General features: G+C 40.2%; 1 protein-coding gene across 3 annotated transcripts in view; it reads right to left on the bottom strand.

Moving 5' to 3' along the window:
- Positions 1-457: 457 nt before the first annotated feature.
- LOC310949609 (neuronal cell adhesion molecule-like) overlaps positions 458-25,383 on the bottom strand; it is a 72,960-nt gene continuing 48,034 nt past the window's right edge. Inside the window, exons 3-30 of one of the 3 annotated variants that reach the window (XM_083917101.1) lie at positions 24,716-24,889; positions 23,007-23,112; positions 21,762-21,955; positions 21,283-21,405; positions 20,987-21,157; positions 20,388-20,444; positions 19,119-19,230; positions 18,680-18,864; positions 18,384-18,518; positions 16,703-16,846; positions 16,486-16,597; positions 16,241-16,407; positions 15,581-15,728; positions 15,208-15,332; positions 14,848-14,877; positions 14,013-14,114; positions 13,096-13,293; positions 12,515-12,585; positions 12,017-12,242; positions 11,802-11,917; positions 11,415-11,619; positions 11,042-11,164; positions 10,470-10,646; positions 8,691-8,810; positions 6,901-7,062; positions 5,962-6,093; positions 5,121-5,199; positions 458-2,302 (exon numbers count right to left, since the gene is read on the bottom strand). In XM_083917101.1, coding sequence (XP_083773227.1) covers positions 2,056-2,302; positions 5,121-5,199; positions 5,962-6,093; positions 6,901-7,062; positions 8,691-8,810; positions 10,470-10,646; positions 11,042-11,164; positions 11,415-11,619; positions 11,802-11,917; positions 12,017-12,242; positions 12,515-12,585; positions 13,096-13,293; positions 14,013-14,114; positions 14,848-14,877; positions 15,208-15,332; positions 15,581-15,728; positions 16,241-16,407; positions 16,486-16,597; positions 16,703-16,846; positions 18,384-18,518; positions 18,680-18,864; positions 19,119-19,230; positions 20,388-20,444; positions 20,987-21,157; positions 21,283-21,405; positions 21,762-21,955; positions 23,007-23,112; positions 24,716-24,800 — 3,852 coding nt within the window. In that variant the 5' untranslated portion in view covers positions 24,801-24,889 and the 3' untranslated portion in view covers positions 458-2,055. The remainder of the gene's footprint in view (positions 2,303-5,120; positions 5,200-5,961; positions 6,094-6,900; positions 7,063-8,690; positions 8,811-10,469; positions 10,647-11,041; positions 11,165-11,414; positions 11,620-11,801; positions 11,918-12,016; positions 12,243-12,514; positions 12,586-13,095; positions 13,294-14,012; positions 14,115-14,847; positions 14,878-15,207; positions 15,333-15,580; positions 15,729-16,240; positions 16,408-16,485; positions 16,598-16,702; positions 16,847-18,383; positions 18,519-18,679; positions 18,865-19,118; positions 19,231-20,387; positions 20,445-20,986; positions 21,158-21,282; positions 21,406-21,761; positions 21,956-23,006; positions 23,113-24,715; positions 24,890-25,383) is intronic. The other 2 variants (XM_083917102.1, XM_083917103.1) reach the window with 2 other exon arrangements.

Here is a 25,383-nt window from a genome sequence, read left to right as displayed (position 1 = left end):
TTCCTGCTTCATTAGTCTGTTTGTGTGTGCGTGTGTTTGTGTGTGTCTGTGCGCGTGTGTGTGTGTGTGGTACATTTTTGTTGTGGAATGATAAATAAACAGCTTCATTGCGTAGCATTCAGTATTCACAGACTGAATAGCTTTTTATGACTCATTAAATCCACTCATCTCTTCGAGAGAGGGCCATGACATTTTGAGTAAAGAGTCTGAAAACTGAAAGCAGATAATTATTTATTCATTCATTATATTTCCAGTAGCTTGAATTTCATACTTGCACTAAAAGGAGAAACTTAAATAGAGAAAGAGAAAGTATCTGTTAGTACAAATATGTTTCTTAAATACAAAACCATTTGCAATACTGTCAGAAAAGAGCATCATGTTGGCAGTATACTGAGACTGCATAGAACCAATACAAGTCAGAATAATATAATTCTGTGCATCAATTAATATTGTTGCTATATCCTATATGTTGTACAATACCAAAGTCATATAACTCGCTGACAAGCAAATCAGAAAACAATCAAAATTCAAATGTATATGCATTTTCTGTCCAGTTAGTTGCAATACAATGTACACTGTGCACAGCAAGAAAAAAAGTATATATATATATATATATATATACATACTGTATATATACAGTATATATATATTTTCTACAAGTACTCTATATTTAATACAGTCCTATCAACAAGTTAAACCATATCATGCACAATATTGCCTCCTAGGCTGCCTCATAAGCTGCTTGTCTCTGTACAATCAAATAAGGTATTTACAAATTCAACAAATATTCTATGTCTTTAAAAAAAACTTGATGCAAGTTAAGAGAAAATAAATCTTGATCCCATCCAAAGGCCCTCAAGTGTAGTTAGTACAAGTGAACAATTTTTTGCCTAATAGGGATTGAATAATGTGATGGTTTCCCACGCACACTTGAAAATGCATCAGACGTGGTTCAGATGATGTTTTGTCTGATCAACTGTGGGTGTGCTTAGGTTCTTGGAGGAATCAAAGCCAGTCCTGTGTCTCAAGGCATTGGGATGTCTTTTAAAAAAAAAAAGATGACAAGAGTATATGAATTATTCCTTCCTCCAGAGTCCTCTTCTCAAGCTTATCTTATCCTTAGATTTAACTCCTGCAGCCCTACTACTGTCTCAGTTCCAGTCACTGAACTCTGGAAAGAGGCTGAATCGTTGCTTTGAAGAAAAGGCACTACCTGCTGAAGGACCACTGCCGGGACTTAGGCGAGCTGTCACACCCTTGGTGTTTCCCCCTGGCCTTCAAGCTCAATATGAAGAGGTTGCATGCAGGGCAAAGGTCATGAGGTCATGTGACAGGCCATGCAGCATTGCCGGCTTCCTCCTTCATAGGTGCAGTTGGATCAACAGAGTGGTGACAGATGACGATGTATCAAGGCAGCAATCTCAAGCATGCTGTGTGCACTGCTCCCAATATTCAGTTTACAGATAGTTCACTTTATACCTATATATGTATATATACACTGTACATGATCTGCCTTGTTCACTGATGGAATTATATTATTAGATACAGATTCCTGTACAAGCTTCTTTGTTGAGAAAAAATACATGGAGTAATACTCATTTACTGTAGACACTGATTACTATTTGAACATAGTAGAAAATAACCAATAACATAAACAAAAATATAGTTCAGACGAGCACTGCATAGTCCAAAAGAGATTCCTGGTCAGGAATGTGACACTTGTTAATATCAAAGTAATTATTTTAAACATGGATCTAGGTCATATCAGGTGATTCATGCACTGTTAAAATCAAAATGTCTGGTTGAGCTACCTCCTTCCTAAATGCTGCTAAAGGTATAATGAACCGCAGGTCTTCAAGCCTCTCCATAAAGATTTCAAAGTGAAAACATAAATGTCTTTGATGAGTTGTGTGTATTTCATGTGTAATGTTTGTGTGCCACCGGGGATGGAGATGTGACCATAAAGCCATGTGGTGTTGGGACATCCCTATAAAAGAGACGTGGGGATTGAGCAGTCAGTGCAGCACCTCACATTGGTCTGTGAGGACTGATTGACTACACAAACGAGTTCAAGGAGTTCATGGCATTAATAGGTGACGGGGCCTCCGAGCTCTCGTGGCCCTCAGCAGTCTCTCTGCTGGCACTCTTTCCACTATACTGGCCGATAAACGAGCCATCCTCGTTGAACTGTCCGTCTCCTCCTTCCCCGTAGTCAACTAAACTGTCGTCACTGTCGTCTCTCTTAACTGTCCCATTAGATGGCGTGCGGCTCCCTTTTAATGGTTTATGGTCCTCATTGTCACTGAAGGAGAAAATAACATGCAGGTGTTACAGGTGAGATGATGTGACAGATGCAACAAGGAGATTAGTGGTTTTTTAGATGGAGCGCAGAATCTGATGATTTGGCTTGTTTCTTTAAGTCTTTTACTTTTTTAAAGATGTAAACACAGCTCATTAATACACAGCAGTGAACATGTCTGCCCACTGCACAAGAAGCAAATTTGAATTTAGCTTGCTCCATGTCTAAAAAACAGTAGCAATGAATGATTAGTTGGTTTCTGTCAGGCAACAGGGGAATAAAGCTCAAGCAATCATACCCTGTTCAAATTCCCCCTGAAACCAAATATGGAGTGGTAAATGTTTTGTTCGACAGAAGCACCCCCACCCCATCCCACCTCCCCCCGAGACAGAGATTGCGATGAAAAACAGAAAATCCAAGGCAATGATGTGGATAAACTTGGAAAGCAAGGTTTCAGCCAAACATCCCCCAAAGCAAGCATGATAATCACAAATTGGCAAAATGCATGAAAAATCTGCAAAGAAAGTTTTCTTTGGATATCAGATAACATTCCACATACATGAGTTGAACATCAATGAGATATGATCACAAGGCCATCATGTAAAAAAATTTAGAATAGATGTTAATCAGTATGCAAAAGCATTTTCAGGGATAAAAACTAACACAGTTAAGCCAGATTAATGACTTAAAAAATTGTATCTGATGATGGCTTTATGACCAGATATTAAACTTGATGATAGCCGTGAAAGAACCTGGGATGCTTAACAAGCATTTTTCTCCACAGTGACTCTCCACTGACCCTCCTCACATGCTAGATTTACAGAACAATGACTCTCAACCCCCCGAAACACCACCATCACCCTTACCTTTCCTGAGACCTATACCCCTGCCACCAGATGGAGATCCAGCTGAGATCCCACACAGCACAACAGTCATTTGTAGGGATGATTACATGTTGCACTTTTACAGGCACATATGCCATGTACATGTTTAGTCTGAACTTAAACTATGCTCTCCTGCAGTCAAACAAGAACAGCTCAGTTGAGTGAAGTTATGCCTTTATTGACATACTGTAAAGTTCCAGCTGAGCTTAATGAAACAGCATGGATAGATAGTATACTCTCACAAAGGCACTATAATATTTGTACACTTTGCCTTGTGATTTATTGTCTACTGTGTTTTTTGAGTTGATGTACACTGGAGAGATTCCTCTGCAGTGTAAATAGGTCTCTCTACATGAGTTTAAAGGATACGTTTGGTGATATTTTACATTGTTATTGTTATCAAATCCCATGAAAATACCAAAACCAATAATGAATTAATTATACCTACAAATATTGACTGTTTATTTCTCTGTGCCATAGTGCTCCAACAAACAAACAAAACAGTGAATCATATCTTTGCAGATCTTCCTTCATTACAATGGGCACTGTATTATTTTTCAGTGAATCCTACAAAACACCATCTTGCTGCTTTAATTACTCACATAGTCCACTGCTGAAAAGAGTCCCCAATAAATACATGCATTTCTCCTGTTTGAGTAACTGTTGCTAGTTTTTGTTTTTAATATAAAGTATACTATATTAGCCTGTTAATATTGTAAGTCTTCAGTAGGAATATAGGAGGAGGCACAAACAAGCTGGAGAAGTCAAAAAGTACTAAGAGACAGACTAACACAAATATTGGTTTTGGTCCATTTAAAGAATTTGTTGACAATAATAACATGTATAATAACAACCGTCTTATCCTTTAAGAATTTTAAAGAATGGCTAATGGCCAGATATAAACAGCATTAACCAGCTCTTGTTCAGTCAGTGATGATTTCTTCCTTCAAACACATGCTAATAATTTCATAGAAGATCCATATGCATCTACATACTGTATATCTATATATGAACAATAATTCCATTCAACATATTATTGCCTAGAGCAAACTCCCATGTATCAGATCTTCACTCCATACATGTCACATATTATATATATCTATATATATGTATTCATCACTGCATAATATCCACAGAACAGATTTCTTTATACATAATACAAAAATGAGTATAAAATATAAAAGCAAGACCATCTTATAAACTGACTTATAAAAAAAACAATTCAGAAATGCTAGCTATAGAGAAGTAAAGTGCTTAATTTCTCTGTATTCTGCGTGCGATTGGAGAAGCCGCCTAGAAAGAGGATGCTAACAAACTTAGCTGGATAACTGCTGTAAGGTAGAAGGAATGATCATTTCAGTGATTTTCAATCCTATCGTGGTTGTAAGTAGCAATACACCAGGCTAAGTGTTAATACTATATATAATCTACACAGGATGTATATGAGTAGCTTATTAGTTGGAATGGAATTCGATGCTTGGGGTCACTTTAGGATGTGTTGCAGACTCTAGCTTATATTATTTTTTCCTGACAGTCTTATTTAAAGATTTAACCCAAACCCCTAAATCCCTTGAACCTGAAGAATCCTGCTTCTCAAATGACACCCAAATGTCATATCGAGCACACGCACACAATAGAGTCTGACACAAGTAGCATCCAGGACGTCCCAAAACCCAGGGGGAAAAACTCTTGTGCTTCACGGTGGTAGAAGTTCAGATGGAGGGGCACTTCTTTTTCTTCTTCTTGTCTTGAATTTCCATTACTGGATGTGATCCTAGGTCGTTATTGGTCAGCTGTAAAGGTTGAGAAGAGGGAGGGAGTGCAGAGCTCCAGTCCAGCCTGAGAGAGCCGTTCTGGGCCGGAAGCAAGGAGGGGGCAGGGGTTGATGGGTAAAATGGGGCTCTGGGGCCTCCAGAGGCCTGAGGACTTTCTCTCACCTGTATTCCCCAAAAGTACAGTCATCATCTTTCATGGGCTGGAACTCTGGGTCTGTGTGTGCATCCTCCTTCTCTTTGACTAGGGAGAGTAGAAGAAACAATTTCAACAAACCATCTGGTAAGGTAGAGTATACATAGTAGAGATTAACCATGAGGATGAATGTGTATAAAGTTGTTTTATTTGTCCTTTTATCTTCATAGTTGTTCATTATTCAGACTGAATGAAACTAAAAGCTTCAGTACAGTATCGCTGCTACCATGACAAAAAACATTTGCTCAGCTTTTTGTTCTAAGATGCTTTTCACGCTATATATCTGTCATTACTACATATAAAATTATTGTTTTCTTGTTACAACAAAATATATTTTTAACTTATTATATCACAAAAAAAGCCCCTCTTATTTCAGAATATCAACATATCTCTGAAAAATATTCTCACGGTAATACATTAAAGATTCGAATGTTGAAGAAACTTCCATCTGTTGTTTTAATGAGGTGAGTCAGCATGTTATTATAACGAATAACACGTTTGTTTTAACAAGATATATTTTGTTTTAACAAGAAATTATCCAATGAGAAATATGTCAAAATTACATTAAAAAAGAATATAATAAGATATTTGGGCATCTATAGTTATGATATTCATATTTTTTTTTTGTCATTGTGGCAGCCGTTCACTGCCATAGAAAGCTTTTAAAAATCTCTGTCCGATTCGTATGCTTTCAGTGAAAAAACAAACGATTATTCCAAAACCATGAAATCTAATCTTGAAATCCTATTAAACATAATTGAATGGTGGCAAACAAAGCATTAAAGTGGTGGTGTTTGTGGTATGACTCACCAGGGTACTTCCCTCCCTTATTTCTCTGGATGAAGCAGATAATGAGGAGGATCAGGATGAGCAGAGCGATGGCACACATAAGGCCAATGAACCATCCCTGAGTGGCGATGTCCACCTGTCTGCTCGTCACAGCTGGCCAGAGGGGGAGAGGGAGACTTAACATTTATGACTGGATGATCGTTCCTCAGTGGGAAGGGAAAATACAAACATGTTTCCATAATCATGTGCTGAAACAAACATGTAACAAGTGTATTGAGTCACAAGGATCTACTTGTTAGAGATTTCACTTCATGTGTGCATCAGGATTGCTTATGGTTACAGTAAAGACGAATTTCATGTTAGACAAGTTAGAAATCTCCTAGATTATATCAGTTTAGATTATTATTGATCCAGCTATCACAAGTGCAAACAAAGACGGTAACAGATACACACAGATTACACACAAACAAACACACACACACACACACACACACACACACACACACACACACACACACACACACACACACACACACACACACACACACACACACACACACACACACACACACACACACACACACACACACACACACACACACACACACACACACACACACACACACTGTACACGCAGTTTTACTGTGGGTGATATTAGGTTGGATATTATACAACTAAACAAATATCAAACTTCTAAATAAAAATTATTAAATCTACAGGACTGACTTTAAGTATGCTAAAATTAAGCCACACAATCATGCACGCTGCTACACACTGATTCTATGTCACTACAGTACATGCCTGGCAATACAGAGTGACCACAACACATCTGTTAAGCCCATGCTTGACTGGTTTATGATTACTAGACTGCACAACATACTGCACATTCCACACACGGCACAGTAAAAGGACAGGCCGGGCCAGACCATGGTGGAGGCGACCACCGAGGAACTGCCTCACCTGGGACTGAGACCAATAGCTCCTCAGAGCGGTGGAGCGGCTGGTCGTGGTGACCTTTGGCCACCAAACGCACCCTATAGGAGAGGCCCCCCTTTAAGCCTTTCAGCATAACGTTCTGAGAGCCGTTCACAAGCTCTTTCTGCCACTCCTCTTCATCTTCACCTGCAGGAGGGACGTTGATGAAGAGAGGTACGTTTCAGGCAGCAAATGACTTCAAATGGGTCATGGAGATGATGTCATGACATCATGGGATGTACTTGAAAAAAACATCTACTGACATGAGATTATACTTCAGGCAATTCTGTCTATATTAGATTTAAAGGTCCCATATTACGCTTATTTTCAGGTTCATACTGGTATTTTGGGTTTCTACTAGAACGTGCTTTACATAATTTAATGTTAAAAAACACATTCTCATAGTGTCTGTCTGAATCTACCTGTATTCACTTTAGTTCCTGTCTCTTTAAAAGCCCAGACTGCTCTGATTGGCCAGCGTTTCTGTTCTTCCACGCCTGCACGCTCTGCGTCTCTGCATCATACTTTCAGCCGGGGAATGACTGTAATGGCACTGTAGCTGCACTTTCTATCTATACATAGTATAGTTGTGACATCACACATATACAGAAGTCCTGACAACATTTAGAGCCACAGTTTGTGAGTGGATTGAGCATTTTGATGCCTTCAGATTATTTAAAAAGAGATTTATATTTTTTTTAAATAATTACAATACAGGACCTTTAAATAGTTAATATTCATGGAATTATGGAGTGATAAAAAACTAGGAATCTATGAATGAATTATTGCCTTGACAGTTCAACGCATTGTAACTTAAGAAAAGACATTTAACCAACTTCACCAACAACACATGTGCAGCATGATGCAAATCAGAAAGCACAACCACATACTGAAATGCCGAAGTTGCAGAGAACCCAACAAAAAAAATGAGTTACAAAACAACAGATGTTGCTAGGGTACGATAAAAAGTGATGAACACTCCTGTCATTTTTATCGTCCCCTGGAGACTTGTTTTGTAACTAATTTCTGTTGTGTTCTGTGCTCCCTGCAGTGTTTCAGTGTGTGACTGCGTTTCCTGTATTGGGTTAGGTTTCTGTATTTATTTATTTTTCTCACTTTGCCGCATTTTTAGCCATGGTAGCAACAGTTAAACTGCTGCTGCGCATGTGCTGTCAGATTGAAGATATTTTCTTCATTTTTTCATGTCTCGACTATTTGCATGTGCTTTCTTAAGATGCAGTGCCTTGAGTTCTCGGGCCACCGTAAAAAGTATACATGTGGTGATGAGCTATACAGGAAACATGTTTGACTGACTATCACAAGATTATGTTTTTGATAAGGACATTTTCTAAATTACTGGGAATCTATGATCATGATATTTCCTAATTAAATCCATTAAACAGTAGGTGTGAGAGAGCCATACGACAACAACACAGTGTCTTTCATCCTCACTGCAGGTGGATAAAAACAATGGAGAGTGCTTCACTTAAAAACGAATTGGCATAACGATCATGTTTTTTCTTCTTTTTATGATGTTTGTCTACACAACTTCCAAAAAGATTGTCACGGGAGCTACATGGCACTTCAGTAAATATTGAGTAATTAGAAATCCAATCACAGACAGATTCATCACATCTGGGTCCACGTTTGGCAGGAGCCAGCGTCAACATGACTGCCAATATTTCTATTCACCTGCACAAGCCAATAATGAAGTAGGAGTCTCTTGCCACCTATGTGTGGAACTGACAGAAATAAAGATGTGTTGCTTTGCTTACTGTTTTTCACTATGTATTCTACATAAATGTCTTTCTCTGGGCCCCAGTACTCCCAACTGATCAGGGTCCCGTCCTCTCCAAACGAGGAGCTAACGTTCCCAAAAGGACTCACAGGCCGCGCTGAGCACACAAGAGAAAAGACAACCATCAAGATCGGCCTGTTGGTCAAAGGACAATCTAATAAATGGCAATTGATGGCTTTGATTTAAATATAATCCCATTCAATACTCTTAGCATCACCCAGTCTAAAACCTCATAGCCTTACACAATAGCAATTTTCATATCAGGACACTATACCAACAAAAGAATACACAAAGCTATCATATAACAACATGTAGTTGACTAAGATCACAGCAGTGTCTGTACCCTTGTGGGGTGGACGGCGGGGAGGAGACCGTGCAATGGGATGAGGGGTTTGCGTGTTTCCTGTAAACAACGTGGAGAGGAGTGACCACACACAAAAACACACACACACAGACGCAAACACTTTCCACAGGCAGAGACACCACAGACGCTGAAGTCATTATACACAGTGCACACACTTCAAGCAAATGCTCGCCATGCAGCTGGAAGCATAACATGTAACCACCATGGAAGAAGTGAGGAGGGCGTAAAAGTCGCCAAAGGCACAGAAGAAGAAGAAAAACAGCCGAGCACTTTGAAAAGACTCATCTAGTTTTATCACATGACATTAAAAAGGCACATAGCATCTTTATCTATGAGGCTTTGAACTTTCCTCAGCTTTGAACTCAGCGGGGCATTTTGGCGGGCTGCAGGATTTGATAGAGACGAGGGGAAATTACTCAGTAATGATGAGCAGTGCATGCTTGCGGTGGGTTTTGAAAGCTATGGCTGTATCTGTAAAAACATGCGTGAATATAGATACGACCGGTACCTGTGCCCACATCTACGTCAAGCTGTGATATTAGAGCTTGTAGAAAGAAACAGGACACAGAGAAAACAACAGGACAGGGGTCACTGTGGGATGACCCCCTCGCCATCTGTGTAACTGTATGTAACAGTAATCAGCTCCTGATCGGTCTGAGGGTTTATGGGTCAATACAAATGGATCACACTCATGTTCCACTAGACCTTGACGAACAGCTTATGTGCATCATGCTCTCCAAAATGCTATAAATGAAGGGTAAAGCTATGGAATGGTGTGTGTCATACTGTAAACTGTACATGGCCTAAATGAGGATTTCACATACACAAAACACAGGAATTATTTGCATTATTGATTATTGTCTTGAGAATCTTTTTCATTTAATTCATTGGGAATCATATGAGATATGCTGACAATTCTTTCAGATAATCGCTAAAATGTTTCTCATAGTTTCTTCGCTACTGTACAGGGAACACGCAAAACATATGCGTCACAATAAACAGCATTTCAGTGTTTTGAAATATCAGAATTTGAGAGACAACTTTAAGAAGACACACGCAGCAAGGTCCATCCAAACTTAAAACATGTCACACAACTCCTCCAGAACTCTTTACTCTTCAAACATAACCATCTCCTTTTTGAAAATATATGCCTCCTGATAAAAGCATGAAAGTAAAAAAAAAACTCTGGTGAATAAAGTATAGTGTACAAAAGAGTTATGTGATGTGTTTTCATTTTGCATGGACTTTGTAGAAATGATGTGTAGATTAATGTCAGGTTTGGATCCTCTTACCTGAGTTACAGAAATAATTCATATTAAACAGCTTTCCAGTTGAGGAAATGAATGATACTTAGGTCACTAACTTTTTAGTTTTCGGCTTTTGCTGACTTACCTTCATCCATGATGGTGACAGCTTCCTGAGAAACGGCCACGCCTGCTCCCCTGACTGTTTTCGCATTCAAATAAAACTTGTAGCGTGTGCTGTACTTGAGGTTGAGCAAAGTGACTGAGGTCTCATTGGCGGGCAGGGCAAGCTCCTCCACTGGGCCCAGATCATTGGAGTTGTTGACTACAGGGTTGGAGGATGGGTGATAAGAATAATGGGATGGAGGTTGGGAAGTAGTGAGGTAAATTGAATAGAAATATAAGGAGGGGGGAGTGTCAATGATGAGAAAGGTGGAAATGAAAACGTTTGGGGCATAGAGGTGTAGGGTTTAAGAATAGAAGGCAGGAGTGACAAAAGTTGATTTGTTAATTTGTGTCGTAATTTTAGCCGAAATAACTTGAAATGCTCTTAGTACTATTCTAAACCTTGATGTTTTATTCCTTATAATCTCTGAACATGATGACACATCAGGACATGAAAAATGATGACATACAAATCTACAAACTACATGCAGGAAGGTATCATTTCTTGAGCAAAGCTATAAGTTCAGCTGTTGTCTTGAAGAAAAAAAGGCTCACCTGGCTGATATTTGAGGGTGTAGCCGGTGATGCGTCCATTACGGTCATGAGGAGGATTCCACTCAAGAGTTAAAGAGTCCAGGTTGAGGTTGGTGACTGCCAGGGAAGAAGGAGCACTAGGCACTACAGAAAACACAAAAATCATGAAATCTCACACATATGCATCCATGTAGAGCTGAAGAGGGCAACAAAATAATATTAAAGGAATTTTAAACTCATAGTTAACTTCATTACTCCAAATTAAAAGCCAGATTAAAAAAGATCGATTGAAGTGTTAACACCAGACTATCCAAATTTAGTGTTAATCTCGGTTGTGATATAACACAAAGAAAGAAAGACAGAAAGAAAGTAAGAAGACTATTCCTTCTCCTACCTCCTTCGGGTGTTTCAAACTGCTGGCTGGGGCTGGGGGGACCCTCTCCCTTGCCGTTATAAACCCTGACATTGAATGAGTAGAGACTGAAGGGGTGCAGGCCAGGCAGCATGCCGTGGGTGTGGTTCCCACTGAAGGTCAGGATCTGCTTCTCCACGTGATGGGGGTTGTGTTTGTGGAGACTGCGCTCTCTCCAGTAGTACACCTACAAGACAGTTGGTATACAGTAAGTGTTAAGTGTGTGTGTGTGTGTGTGTGTGTGTGTGTGTGTGTGTGTGTGTGTGTGTGTGTGTGTGTGTGTGTGTGTGTGTGTGTGTGTGTGTGTGTGTGTTATGGTAGGTGGGATTGGTATACGTGGTACACTGCATGTGGACCTTTCTACGGTACCTTATATCCTTTGAGATGTCCTCGTATTGACTTAGAGGGCACAGGATCCCAGTGTACTTCTGCCAGAGTGCTGTTCAGCATTACAGCCTGCACATTTTCTGGAGCCGCTACTGGCACTTCACAACAGATAAGGAAACATACTGAGTAAATGTTATAGGTTACACAACTGAAAGCATCTTCCCAGACTTTTTAAGGGTCGAATGAGGCCAACTCACAGTCCTCTCCTGAGTAGCCATGGGCAATAGCAGGCTCAGGTCCAGCTCCATGGTCGTTCACTGCCTGAACTTTTAGCTCGTACGGAACAAATGTGGGTGTTCCAGACACAACAAACTTGGAGTTGTTAGCCACAGTCACTATGGTCCAATCACTGTCCACCGCCTTCTGCCTCCACATCACTTTATAGTGAAGCCCTGGACCATTAGCCTGGAGGCCTGACAGCGGCTGCAGAGGAGAAAGTTTTAAAAGTAACCTATTTGTCAATACTTTACTTTTTCAGACAAAACACTGAATGTGCACTACAATGTAGAGTACCAGTCAAAAGTTTGGTTACACTTTCCTATTTAAGTGAAAAAGAAAGTGTGTCTAAACTTTTGACTGGTATAATATATGTTTTTGTAGATGGTAACTGAGAGAAAAGTAAGAACAAAAGAAAGCTCATAAGACCAGACAAAAGCAAAATTGTGCTATATACTGTAGTTAAACAACTTTATTACCTTCCATGAGATTACAAGATTATCATGTTCTGTTCCAAATCCCTGTACACCTGTTGGGTTCTCATCTGGAGCTAAAGAAAAAGAAAGACAATATAAAACATTATCCCTGTTATTATATATACTGTATATATTATGTCCTATCTTACTTTAATACGTTTACTCACAAAAAAGTTATGATTTTCAATATAGAATAATTTGTAATTTGAGTCTCTGTCTGGATATCTGTTTCCTAGACAACCAATCATCTGATCAATAACATAGCGGGTGTATTTCTGAGAACCTAAGGAAGTGCAGTGTTGAGTGTGAGCTCATGAGATTTACCGGACATATACATAGGGTGTTATGTACACACTATGTAGTGTAGAAAGTGGGGACCCTTTTTTACTGTTACACTGTCAAACAGCATGCTGGGTACAGCTCACTCTCCATTGCTCGCAGTACAGTACAGTATCTGTATCAGTACATCTGTTTATTATTTATGTACTATTAAGACATGAAAGAAAGAATTTACTGAGTATGAGTAATGAATCTACAAAAGGCCAGCAGAAACATCACAATCTAAGGGCTGAGGCAGTCTGTACCTGCAGGTTCTGTCTTAAACATTCTGGACGGGAAGCTGGGGCGGCTGAAATCCACTGCGTTGAGGGCCAGCACTCTGAAGGTGTAGTGGATGTAGGGTGACAGTTTGAGGTGAGCTGTCGTCTTGGTTCCAGGAACCTCGGTGAGATTATGCCAGTGACCTCTGTGGTGCAGTGAGTCTTCATACTGGATCAGGAATTCTGTGTAAAATAAGAGAAAGCCACAACTGTACATAACTGAACACTTTTTACACTAGCTGTTAGTAGATTTGCATAAGTGGAATGAACACCCAAGCTATTTTGGGATACTTTAACTCAAAAAGCAAAAAGGTTTAGTTGAGATATGTGTAAATATGCTACTTCTGGCAATGCTTTGAGGCTTTATGGAAATTGTGGATTCATCCATGAGAAATAGATTATGCTGCAGTAGTGGTTTGAGGCATTTCTATGGACATTATTATGCTGTTGAAACTGATTTAAAGCTGACCTCACTGAACGTAACTAAACCTGTCAGACAAATGTAGCGAAGTAAAATATTACAGTATTTCCCTGAAGTAGCATACAACTGAAATTCTCAAGTAAAGATCTACAGTAGTACCTCAAAATTGTACTTGAGTAAATGTACTTTCCTACACTGCTCCTACGTGGCCACTTATTTCAAACGACATACCACAAATTTCCATTGAAAAACAATAAAACTGTTGTAAATGTAAAATAGATGTGTCCCTTTAAAACACTTGTATCTGCTTCACTTACGTTAAAGCACAGACTGCTTGGATTAGGAGCATGAACACATAAATCCCAAACAGACACAGACACAGACACACACACACACACACACACACACACACACACACACACACACACACACACATACACACACACACACACACACACACACATACACACTTAGGACATACTCTGAATAGGACTGTTATGTTCATCCCCAGGGGTCCAAGTGAGCTGAACACTTCTCTTTTTCTGATCCGTCAGCTCCAGGTCAGTTGGAGGGTCGGGTCGCTCTGGAGAGAAACAGCAGAGGCAGCAACATCAACACACGGGTGCACTTACAGAATATGGTGAGTTCATGCCACAAGAAGATGAAGCAAAAACAAAAGGGGAAATCTTGTTACATACTGATACTAGAATCATAATAAATGCCAAGTTTAACCAAGCTCACTTTTTTATTTACTCCTTCATGTTCCATTTGACAATGTTATGTGCCCTGTAATACACATGCAGACGCTGCATCATGCATATGAAACGCCTGATGCTCAACAGAGCATCTTCCATAATCACTCTGCATGAAATAGTCTCAGGCTCACTAGAGGGGTAAAATTGATGCTCGTGTTTTGGAATGATAAAGTGGAACGCATGCTTGGAACACATGGGTGATGAAGAAATGGCACTTCTGAAAAGATCCCAAGTGGTGCAATAGGGAGATGTCTGCTTTACAAATTATCTTTGCATTCAAATGTAAGTGGCAATTGCTTCCCCTTTGTCAAAATCTTTAGTGTTTAATGCATTCAAACGGTATGCACTTTGGTAAAAATGGAAAAACATAAAATGTAGTGGAAAACAAAAACATGAAAAAAAAACACCTTGGTAAATCCAAATAAAAAGAAAAAATGCTCTGTGATCTTCAAAAATAAATCTTTAGGCCACCACATGCTTCACTGAACAGAAACATCCAACATACACCACAAGCCCATGTCAGCAGAGCACACTGGGTGCTCATGTGCGCTCCAGGTTTACCGTAGACAACAGCTGGTGTTGGCGTGGCCTCTGCCAGGCAGGAGGGCAGGAGTGAAACAGGGAGTTTAGTGGTCAGTCAGCCAGAGGAAAACAAAGAAGATTATCTGGCTCGCTATGAAGACAACAATCAAATATTCATGCTGCTGATACAATAGATGACTAAATCCACTCCAAACCTCTTAAGTAAACTCTCAGGCAATTAACCTTGAAGGGCTGAAAGGCTGTATCTGTTGTGTAAGTAATTGAACGGATTCATTTTTTCGGGGGCGAGCTGAGATGGAGAGAGGTTACGCTTCAATAATTTGTGAGTTTGTTTTATGAGTCGATGAAACTGAACTTCTGCAAAAAAGCTAAACATACCGACAACAGTGAGCTCAGCGCTGGCCGAATCATGATCCAGAGTGGTGTTCATTATGCAGGTGTACACCCCCGCATCGTTCTCTGTCACATCAGTGATGGTGAGGCTGTCCGAGTCTACGATTAATCTGTAAACAAAGCATTCAGGCAGACAGATTAGCGCTACGTCTGATTGTATCAAAGTTTTTGTCCTAATCGAGCTGAGAACAAGCATCCAAACGAGTACAAGAAAGCCACATAAGTAAAGAAACAGAACAAACTGTGCAATTTCATCAACGGTTAGACTGCTAATTGGATAGTGGCTGGATCCATTCTAACTAATGTAGAGGGACAGCAAACATAGGCTTAGCAGTCTAAGGATGGAGACAGCTCTGACCTCTCGTCATCGGGCAGCTCTCCGTCGTCTTTGAGCCAAGTCATTGTGGGGATGAGTGAGAGGTCGTGTTTCACCTTACACTCAAACACCACAGACCTGCCCCTCTGGATCACCATGTACTCTGGCTGCTTCAGGATTCGGGTGGGCTCTGATGGGAGGGAGGAGAAGGAGGTTAGTTTCCGTTTAATTGACTAAAATCAAAGACTCGAAACAATCATGGTACAATTATTTTTGGGAAAATTAAATCATTTGAGAAGCTTTTGTTTTGCTTTTTCTTCCATGTTAGATTTACTTTTTAAAAGAAAAAAAAACAATTTATAATCTATATCTGATTTTTCTTTCTTAGTTTTTTGTGGATCTTCTTGAAGTTTATTTTTGTTGATTGTTGTTTACAAGATGGGACCTTTAAAAATACTTAATTTGGAAAGCAGATATGACAGCCTTTGAATTATAAACACAATTCAGTCAAACAAATCACTGTGAGCTGATTCTTTTCCTATTTTTTAGTCTTGTGTCTACTCTGGACTATAAGATGATTTTTACTTCAAATTGTACAGCTTCACAAACATCACACTGTAATAGCGCTATGTGAGTTATTATCTAAATGTGAGCTTTCCCTGGCTTATAGTATTAGAATAATCAGTGTAGAAACACTTTTACCTTTGACCTCCAGATTGATGTGATTCTCATAGATACCAAGGGTGTTTCTGGCCACGCAGGTGTATTTGCCACTGTTATGGGCTTGAGCTACATGAATCTCTAAAGTCCCATTGTCATGCAGGATGTAAGGGTCTCCATCCAGGGTGCTGGAGCGACTGTCTTTGAACCTGAGACAAAGAGGCAGCCACATTGAGCTTTTGAAGAAACATAAAACACTTTCCTCCGTTAAAAGTTCATTAACTCACCATGTAATTTTAGGGATGGGTGAACCGAAGGAAGCGCAGTCCATCAGAGCCTGGTGATTTTTGATGACCTGGTAGACTTTATTGGCTGGTGTCAGCACTCTAGGCGGCTCCGCTGCAGTGAGTCAGCAGCAATTATGGTCATGTTATTACACTATGGAAATCGATGCAAATGGAAAACAGCATTCTAATACAAATGGATCTTGAGTAATGAACTTACAGAGCACATTGACAAAAGCGTTGGCCAGGAGGTAACCGTAGTCATTGGAGACATTACACTGGTAGACGGCGCTGGATCCAGTCTGCACAACAGTGAAGATGATGGTGTCGTCCTCCACCTTTCTGCTGAGATCTTTAGGGGAATCTGTCCATGGATAACAAGGGTTGCAGATGGTTAGCTTAGCTTAACATAAAGATTGGAAACAGGTGGGGAAAGCTTACATGGATCTGTCCAAAGGTAATAAAATCTGCCTACAGCTCCTCTGAAGTTGTATCTTGCTTGTTTAGCCTATACAAAACGCAAAGTGTAAAATCGACTTGTTTTGGTTTTACCTTGGGGGTTATGTGCAGAGCTATTTATGGGACAACCAGTCATGACAGATGGCTTTTTTGTTTAACTTGAATTGAATGGAATTGAATTGTATTGGATTGGTTTCTTGACTTCCTGAAGCCTCTCCTCTCTCTCCACTCACAGAAAATGCTGAACTATTCGCTTTGAAACTAAATTAAAAATTGATGCAACTGAAAAGTTTCCCTTGTTTTGTGGAATAAAAAAAGGATTTCTGAAGTAAAACATTTTTATATTACTGTGGGGTATTGCAAAAAGTATTGTTTTGGTATCAGTATAAAACAAATATGTACAGTATGTAAATAAATTACTACATTGGACACTGTAAACACATCTACAGACAGCCCTACCATATTTGTCATCCATACCAGAACCCTGGTTTTTGCACAGCACATATTCTATATATTTGGATGTTATTTGCACCTTACTGATATCTAGTTGTTTAAATGTTGCACCTACTGTTATGTTAACTTAGTCTTTTGTATATTAAAACTCTTGTATCTGCACTATTCTGACTTTTTTGGAAATCCTGCACAGCAGTTTCCCAGGGGATAAATAAAGTTCTTATCTTGTCATATCAAGCAACCAAAAGAGGGATAAAACTATTACACAGTACCAGCGTATTTACAAATCATCATTAGAATCCTCTCTCAAATATTGAAATTATATATTATATATTATATATAAATTATATAATTATCAGCTTATATAAAGCCCAGTTCAGACCAAAGATTCGCAGCAGGTTGAGTTAAAACTTGCAACTACTTGCAACGTTCAGGTCTGTACGTTCTGAAACCTGCCCGCTCAGACCAAGGAGACGAGGTGAGATGGTTTATCATCTCCATAGCAACGTCTCTCTGTACTTCCATTCTAACCTCCAACTTTTCAGGCTTTTTTTCGTAGCTGGAAATAATTTGTAGCATTATAAAATATAAATGAGGACAGAGATAGTGACATACTTGCTACATCTGCATTTCTAGTTGTGATGAAACTGGGAAAACACCGTTGTTTCCCTGATTCACTGCTTTGTTCTGGGTTACGGCCGGCGCTCCCTCTCCGTATTGCTCGCTCGACTCTCTCTCTCTCCGTCTCTCTCTCTGTGTCTCTTTTTCTTTTTCCTCTCTCTTTCCCACACGCTCGTTGAGCCTCCGATTGATTGATTGGCTGTTGAAACAGGTGACGTCTAAAACCAGCTGCCTGCGATTTGACAAGCTGAATCGCTAGGCCACAACATCAGCCGGCTAGACTTGCAACCAGATGGGTCAGTTCACACCGCTGCAACTTTACCTTCGACGTTCTAAAACTTAAGCTTAAAGGAACAGGTTGCACTCACTCTCTATGGGGATGCCATTCATAGCCCAGGTGATGGAGGGCTTAGGTGTGCCACTGGCCCTGCAGGTCAGCACCCCGTTCTCTCCTGGAGCTAGGACAAGGTTCCTGGGGGTACCACTGATCCAATATGGAGCAGCTGGAAATAGAACAGAGCGCAGCAGAAGGCAGAAGAATTAATCACTGAACACACTGCCCTGTTGGCATCTGTGCATAAATCAATTATGAGATGGAAGGAGAATGAAGAGACAGAAAGAAGGATGGCCTGATGAGATACTGTGTGCTTTATCACAGACACACCTTTGACCATGACATGGATAGTGTGGTGCACCGAGCCGAGCCGATTCCTGGCAGTGCAGCGGTAATCTCCTGCGTCTGATTCTGATACGTTCACAATACGCAGGGTCTTCTGGTAATGCAGAAAAGATGTGCGCTTGGCTGGGAGATCGCCGCTCACTTTGGTCCATGAGATTTCAGGGGTGGGCCTGGATTCAAAGAGAAAGAGAGAGAGAGAGAGAGAGAGAGAGAGAGAGAGAGAGAGAGAGAGAGAGAGAGAGAGAGAGAGAGAGAGAGAGAGAGAGAGAGAGAGAGAGAGAGAGAGAGAGAGAGAGAGAGAGAGAGAGAGAGAGAGAGAGAGAGAGAGAGAGAGAGAGAGAGAGAGAATAAGTGATGATGACACTCGAGCAGGTGGGAACTTGAGGCTTTCGGGCCTGAAGTAATGGGGGATTCTTTCACTTACAGTCCTTCTGCTATACACTCCATTTCCAGCACCTGTCCTCTCAGCACCATATTGGAGCTGGAGGGGCCAGATGGGATGAGAAAGGCTGGCTTCCTGTCATCCGCAGGGTCTTCTATAGACACACACACAAACACACACACACACACACACACACACACACACACACACACACACACACACAGATTCACAAAGAAAACTATTACCATCTCTTCTGCATACGTCCATAACAGACTGAAGATCAAGGCCCTTCACATTCTGAACTCTGTGGTAGAATGAAACCTCTCTTCTACAATGGGTCTGTAATGCACAGGGACTAATCCACTTCATTACAGACCGCATGCTCATATTTCATGGCGAGATGTAGATTGTATTGTCATGTTGTGTTTTATTGCCAATTAATTGCCCACTGTGGCTATATTAAAGACTATAATTAATCCAAAATAGAATTGAGAATAAGAGACACAAAGATCTGAATTGGTAAAGAAGAAATATGCCAATATCAATAATTAAACAGTCAGACTAAATGTTTGTGAGGATGATAAATTAACAGTCTGACATGTGAGCAGTTTGATGAGAATCAAACCTGCTTGCATGTTTTGTGTTGGACAGTGTGTTGAAATGTTGAGACAAAACCAAAACAGCAAATGAGAAATTAAGTGAGATGGAAATGATTGGCAGCAGAGAGATTAACAACTAGGTGCAATCTAAAATTAGGCAGTGCGAGGGGAAAGTGAGATTTTGAAATTGTTTGAGTAACAGTGAAAAAGGAAACAGGTCGTAGGAGGAAATTCATTGTTTATCATCAGTCAGATTACATTTTTAATATGTTTAGTAATGATTACTTAACTACTTTACATTGAATTAAGATAGTATTAATAGTACTTTTCAAAGATGAAACCTGCACAAATGTTGTTACATGTCAAAGTTACACAATCAGCTCAGTACTGGTATCATCATGCAGTGATGGTTTAAGTGATTCGTAGGAGGAAGTGAATAGTTATCAAAAGGTTTTGATTGGATAGAGCAGGAGTGGCATAGGGATAGAGGATTAACTTCTTGGATTCAGGGGTTAGTGGGTAACAGCTACAGTGTAGAGCTCTATGTCGGGGGCAGACCCTAGGGGGCGCCAGATCCCACCCCCTACATAAATCAATGAGATAGTGAAACACTTTGGGTTGTCGGGTTTTAGGGTTAGTGTTAGTGGGTAAAAGGCTGGAGTTTGGAGCTCTAGATTGGAGGGGGTAAACACTAGGGGGTGCCAAAACTCACCACTAAATAAATCAGTGTCATTGTAAAAAGCTGCCATTGTGTCATTGATTGCATCCACTGTAACACAACAGAAAAATCAAACACACCACAAGTTGAAATCATCAGGCACATGGAGAAAAAAAAACATTAACATGAGGGTGTTCAGAATTAAAACAAAACTTTTAAATGAATCCAATTTCAGAGATCAGAAGTCATAAGAATCTTGTGAGAACAGCCTGCCGTCACTTAAAAGTGCAAAATGATTAACTGAATGAGAGAAGTCTTTGTTGTTGGTGGAGAGTGCGTATTCAGAACGTCTCACAGAAGTAATAATATGAACGCCTGTCTGGCAGATAGTGCTGGGAGCCATGAGAGCTCTGACAATATATCTTTTCAGTGGGATGACGACCACTGGCGTCTCTGAGGATGGGACCAGAGATAGGAAAGGCTGTTTCCCTCCTACACAGTCGTGCTAGCACATGCTACTGTGAAAGAACTGTCTCTCATGCGGTCACTTTACACACAAACTTACACTCTAGTCATCTCACTCATGCTAGATCATCTACATTTGACTTTACTGTATCTTGGTTTCTCCTCCTCACACACACAATCAGACTTACGGTTGAGGACCTTGACGGTGATAGGTTGTTTTTGCTGTATGGTTTGTGTGTATGGGAAACGGGCGTAGCAGATGTAGTCATTCCTGGAATCCTCTCGGAGTACATTAGAGAAGTAAAGGTCTCCGTTCAGGGACTGGGAGACCCTGTCGCTCTGAGGCAACCTCTGGAAGACTGAAAAGTACGGAAAAATGTTTGATTTTCCCATGGAAAAACCTTATAATTGAGTCAGCAACAGTGCTTTAAAGGGTTCATGTATGCAGCGAAAACAAATTATCTTTCATGACTGAAGTGCTCACTATTGTCCATCCAGAATATGATAGGAGGAGGCAGGCCGGCTGGGGGTCGACATGGCAGCACCAAGGATACGCCCTCCTGGACGACGATTGGCTTGATTTTCTCCTTTGACCACAAGGGAGACCCTGGAGAAGGATACAAACGACAGTCGATGAGGAGTTTCATAATTAGACATGAAATATGGACCGTAGCTGACATGATGACAGAGATGACGAGGCAGGATGAGGGGAATGATGCCTAACGGAATAACAACACGCAAAAGGAGAAATACAGAGGGATATTCGCTCTATCTATCGTTACACCCTGCAAAATAAAACATGCAGCTTTTCTACTTGCAACCATTACCTGTCAGTAGTTCTCTTAGGATGGAAAGTGCTACTTAATTGTTAGAAAAACAAAAGAAATGACGTGAGATATGCATGATATTGAGAAAATGAAAGCAAATGAAAATGATAGTAATGATAGACTGTGCGGCACTTACGGGACTGTTGCACGACTATGTTGTTGGAAACAGCAGTTCCATGTTTGTTCCTCGCCGTGCACTGGTACACGCACTCGTATTGTTCAGCCTTCACTCTGCTGATGTCCACCACCAGGGTCCCAGAGTGGGGCTTCATGATCACATTGGGGTCCTGGTCGATATCAAAGTGGGTCCCATTTCTGGTCCAGGAGAAACTGAGAGGAGAAAAAACAGACCAGTGATGTAACAGTGTAGCTGATATCCACTGATAACAAATTGTGTTATGATAATCTGGTGAAGTGTACTAGCACCACACTGTATCGTAATACGGAGGTAGTGAGAAAAGGTCAGACAAGTGTGATAAGAAGTATGTCTTGTTTTGTCTTTGTGAGGACAGTTTTTCTTTGGGAATGAGAACATTCATCTCTCCAAAAACACCCGCCTAACATAATTGGAAAAAAAGATATAGACCTAAAGGCCCTGAAAACCTTTCCTCGATCAGTTTCTTAGAATGCGTAATGGGGTCCTACATGAACACATACTTTCATGCCCAAGTTCAAACAGTTTGGGTAATTTTGGCATAAAAAATGCCTGTATCTGAAGATCTGAAAACAAAGCCAATCACATCTAACTAAACTAACTTAACCACACATACAAGTCCTGGTGAAGTCATTGTAAACTCCTAAGGTTTAAAAGTTTTCTTTTCTAACTTCAACTTTGATTTAATGATAAAAAGAAATTCTCATGGTATAAATTCAAGTTTTCAGGGGGACTTTAAAACAGCATTTCAAATCATTCAAACTCTTTTCTTGCAGGGCTTCACTCCTGCAAAGGGGGTTTGAGGGTTATAAAAGACTAAGTTTCAGGGTTAAGAACTGTATTTCTTCATTGATCAGATATCGCAAGTATAGAAGTACAAACGTATGTGTGTTGCTACCAGCAAATGAACGAGTGTTACACTGACGATAGAGGATGGCATAATTTGAAGTATATATAGAAATAGAAATATATAGAAATATTTATAAGCATTCACTACAATCAGCTTTTGGCAAGGGCAGCGTGTGCAGGAAAAAAAACCTTCTTTATTTATTAGAGTTATAAAAAAAACAGAACTTTTTTCTACTTATTTTAGACTGAACTTCTAGAGACTTGCTTGCTGAAGAGGCTTTTAACTGAAAATTCACAGGTGGTGGTTGAATCCACACATGGAATATCTTTCTTCGTAACAGCATCATTATTTTAAAATTACACTTCACAGATTCCTACCTGGGATGAGGCTTCCCCTTCGCTTCGCAGTGGATTATAATGTTCTCTCGTGGGTCGATGATGTAATCCTTGGGGGATTGGTGAGTTATTGTTGGCGGCTGCGGCACTAAAAGCGAGCAGAAAGAGGGTGCAATGTAATCATGACCTTTACTGCATAACTAAGCCTTTTTGTTGCTGTATTGACCACACAAGCGGCCATTACCAATCACATGCAGACTTACCCCGCTGAATCAAACAGACGGCTGTTTGCTGACAGACACAAAAAACTCTCATAACATGTGCAACAGCAAAGAGCCATGCAGCACACTCAGGTACATTTCACTTTACTGGAATGATCCGATGCTTAATGTATTCCTGTCAGTGCTGAGGCAATAACTAATAGACTATGACAAAACTAATGATACAAGAACTCATGCTCTTTCACAATAATGTTTTATAGAAAATGCTCTACCACTGCAGAAACACACACAGAAACAAAAACAGAAAACAAAGAGATCAGTGCATGCAATATATTAAACTCCAAATCACACTCAGCATCTTATAACTTAAAAGACAAAATGTAATAAAAAAAGCAACTACAACCTTTAATGCACAACAACAAAAACTGCTAGCACAACCTTTGCAGTGAATTCACACTAGTTTGAGACTTACATCCTTCCAGAACTTTAGTGTTTTCCCCAAGAAACAGCAAACAAGAAAGAAAGAATTGTGACATTAAAGAGAACGAGACATTAGAGGTGAAAAATATCTTCCTGTTTCATTTCGGCTTCAAACACGGTTGAGACAAGGTCTTTTCCCAGGCGGCAAATGTTAGCCTCCTGTGATCATACGCTCCAACCAAAGAAAATGTAGAAGATCTATGACAGTACCACCGTGATATAAGGTTGTGGTGCTAGAAGTCAGTTCGGCAAACTACTTTCTTTTCCAGTTAAAAGGAGGAACACTGGGTCTAACAAAACTTACAAAACCAAGGCAACAACATACTGTATAGAGTTTCCTCCAAAAATAAACCATCAACTGCTTAGAAAACATGAATCTGACCCTAGTTGGAATAGAGATGTAGATAATATAGAGAACATATATAGAAAGATGGTTAGAATAAATGTGATTAGAGCCAACACAATTAATCAATTGTCAGAAAATTAATCTGTAACTCTTTTGATAATCAAATTATGGTTTCAGTCTTTTTTCAAGCAAGAACGCCAAACAGATGTTCCTGTTTTTCAAATGTGAGGATTTGATGCTTTTATTTGTCACATACAAAGTATTCCGCTTTTTTAATAATCACTGCATGCCTAAACATGATGATGTCATGATCATCAGTGTATGTCAGTGTAAAATAAGCTGCTTAAGGGGAAATGATCATTAAAACCGAATTGCCGCTTAAAATTATTTTCATCTTCAATTGAATCTACTTTCTCTGCTAATTAAGGAGAAGTTAAACCATTTTGGGAATACTTTTATTTTCTACCATACCAAAAGTTAAATGAGAAGCTTGATGGTTAGTTTAGCTTAGCTTAGCTTAGCTTAGCGCAATAACTGGAAACAGGTAGCCTGTCAGAAGATTGAGAAATTAGAACGGCAGAAACCAGCAAATTCTCACATTAAAACTGCGACCAGCGGATTACACTTTTGCCTGACCTGACATTAGTCTTTTTACATTCTCTTAGATACGAATGTGTTGTATGGTGTGTGATGTGTTGCCTTACGGTCTAGTGGGACCTCCAGTGCGGTGGCGAGGTGTACCAGGAACAGCACCAGCAGTGCTGTGTCCATCCTCCTCCTCTCCATCATCGGTGTGTGACGCAAAGGTCTGCCCCCAAATACAGCAATGCTGCCTCTCTGCTCAGTCGCACTGTCTGAGGACACGTGCACAATCACAACTACAGGGAGAGAAAGAAAGAAAAAGAAAGAAAGAGAGTGTCAGAGATAAGAGGATGGCAGCATAAACAGAGATCTGAACTGGTTAAATAGCACATCCAGTTACTGCTGCTATCAGTCATCAAACTGCGATTGTTCTGTTTTGGGTTCATCAGCTGGTGAGAGAGAAAGAGAGAGAGAGAGACATGTATAACTCTGGCCACAGATCAATGTTAGTTGCCATGCAGTGCAGTTTGCTGGAAGCTATCTTTTTGATCTAGTGCACTCCAATATGGACCGATGGGGCTCACATGGGCTCATTTTGCTCGGCTAATCACCGCCATGGCCATGATGCCATGATGCCATTAGGCTTCTCTGTCATATTGATCACATCAGATGGGACAAGACACAGGGACACTCACTTTACTTTCCAATTCACTCTCAGCTATATCAGTTTGATTGGCTGGCTGAGCCCACAGCAAACTGATACGCAATGAGGTCAGATTTCAGACAGCGA

This window comes from Echiichthys vipera, assembly GCF_963691815.1.
Source record: "Echiichthys vipera genome assembly, chromosome: 7".
Taxonomy (NCBI): Eukaryota; Metazoa; Chordata; class Actinopteri; order Perciformes; family Trachinidae; genus Echiichthys; species Echiichthys vipera.
The sequence above is the reverse complement of the archived record's forward strand: the minus strand, read 5'-3'. Positions and strand labels throughout refer to the sequence as shown.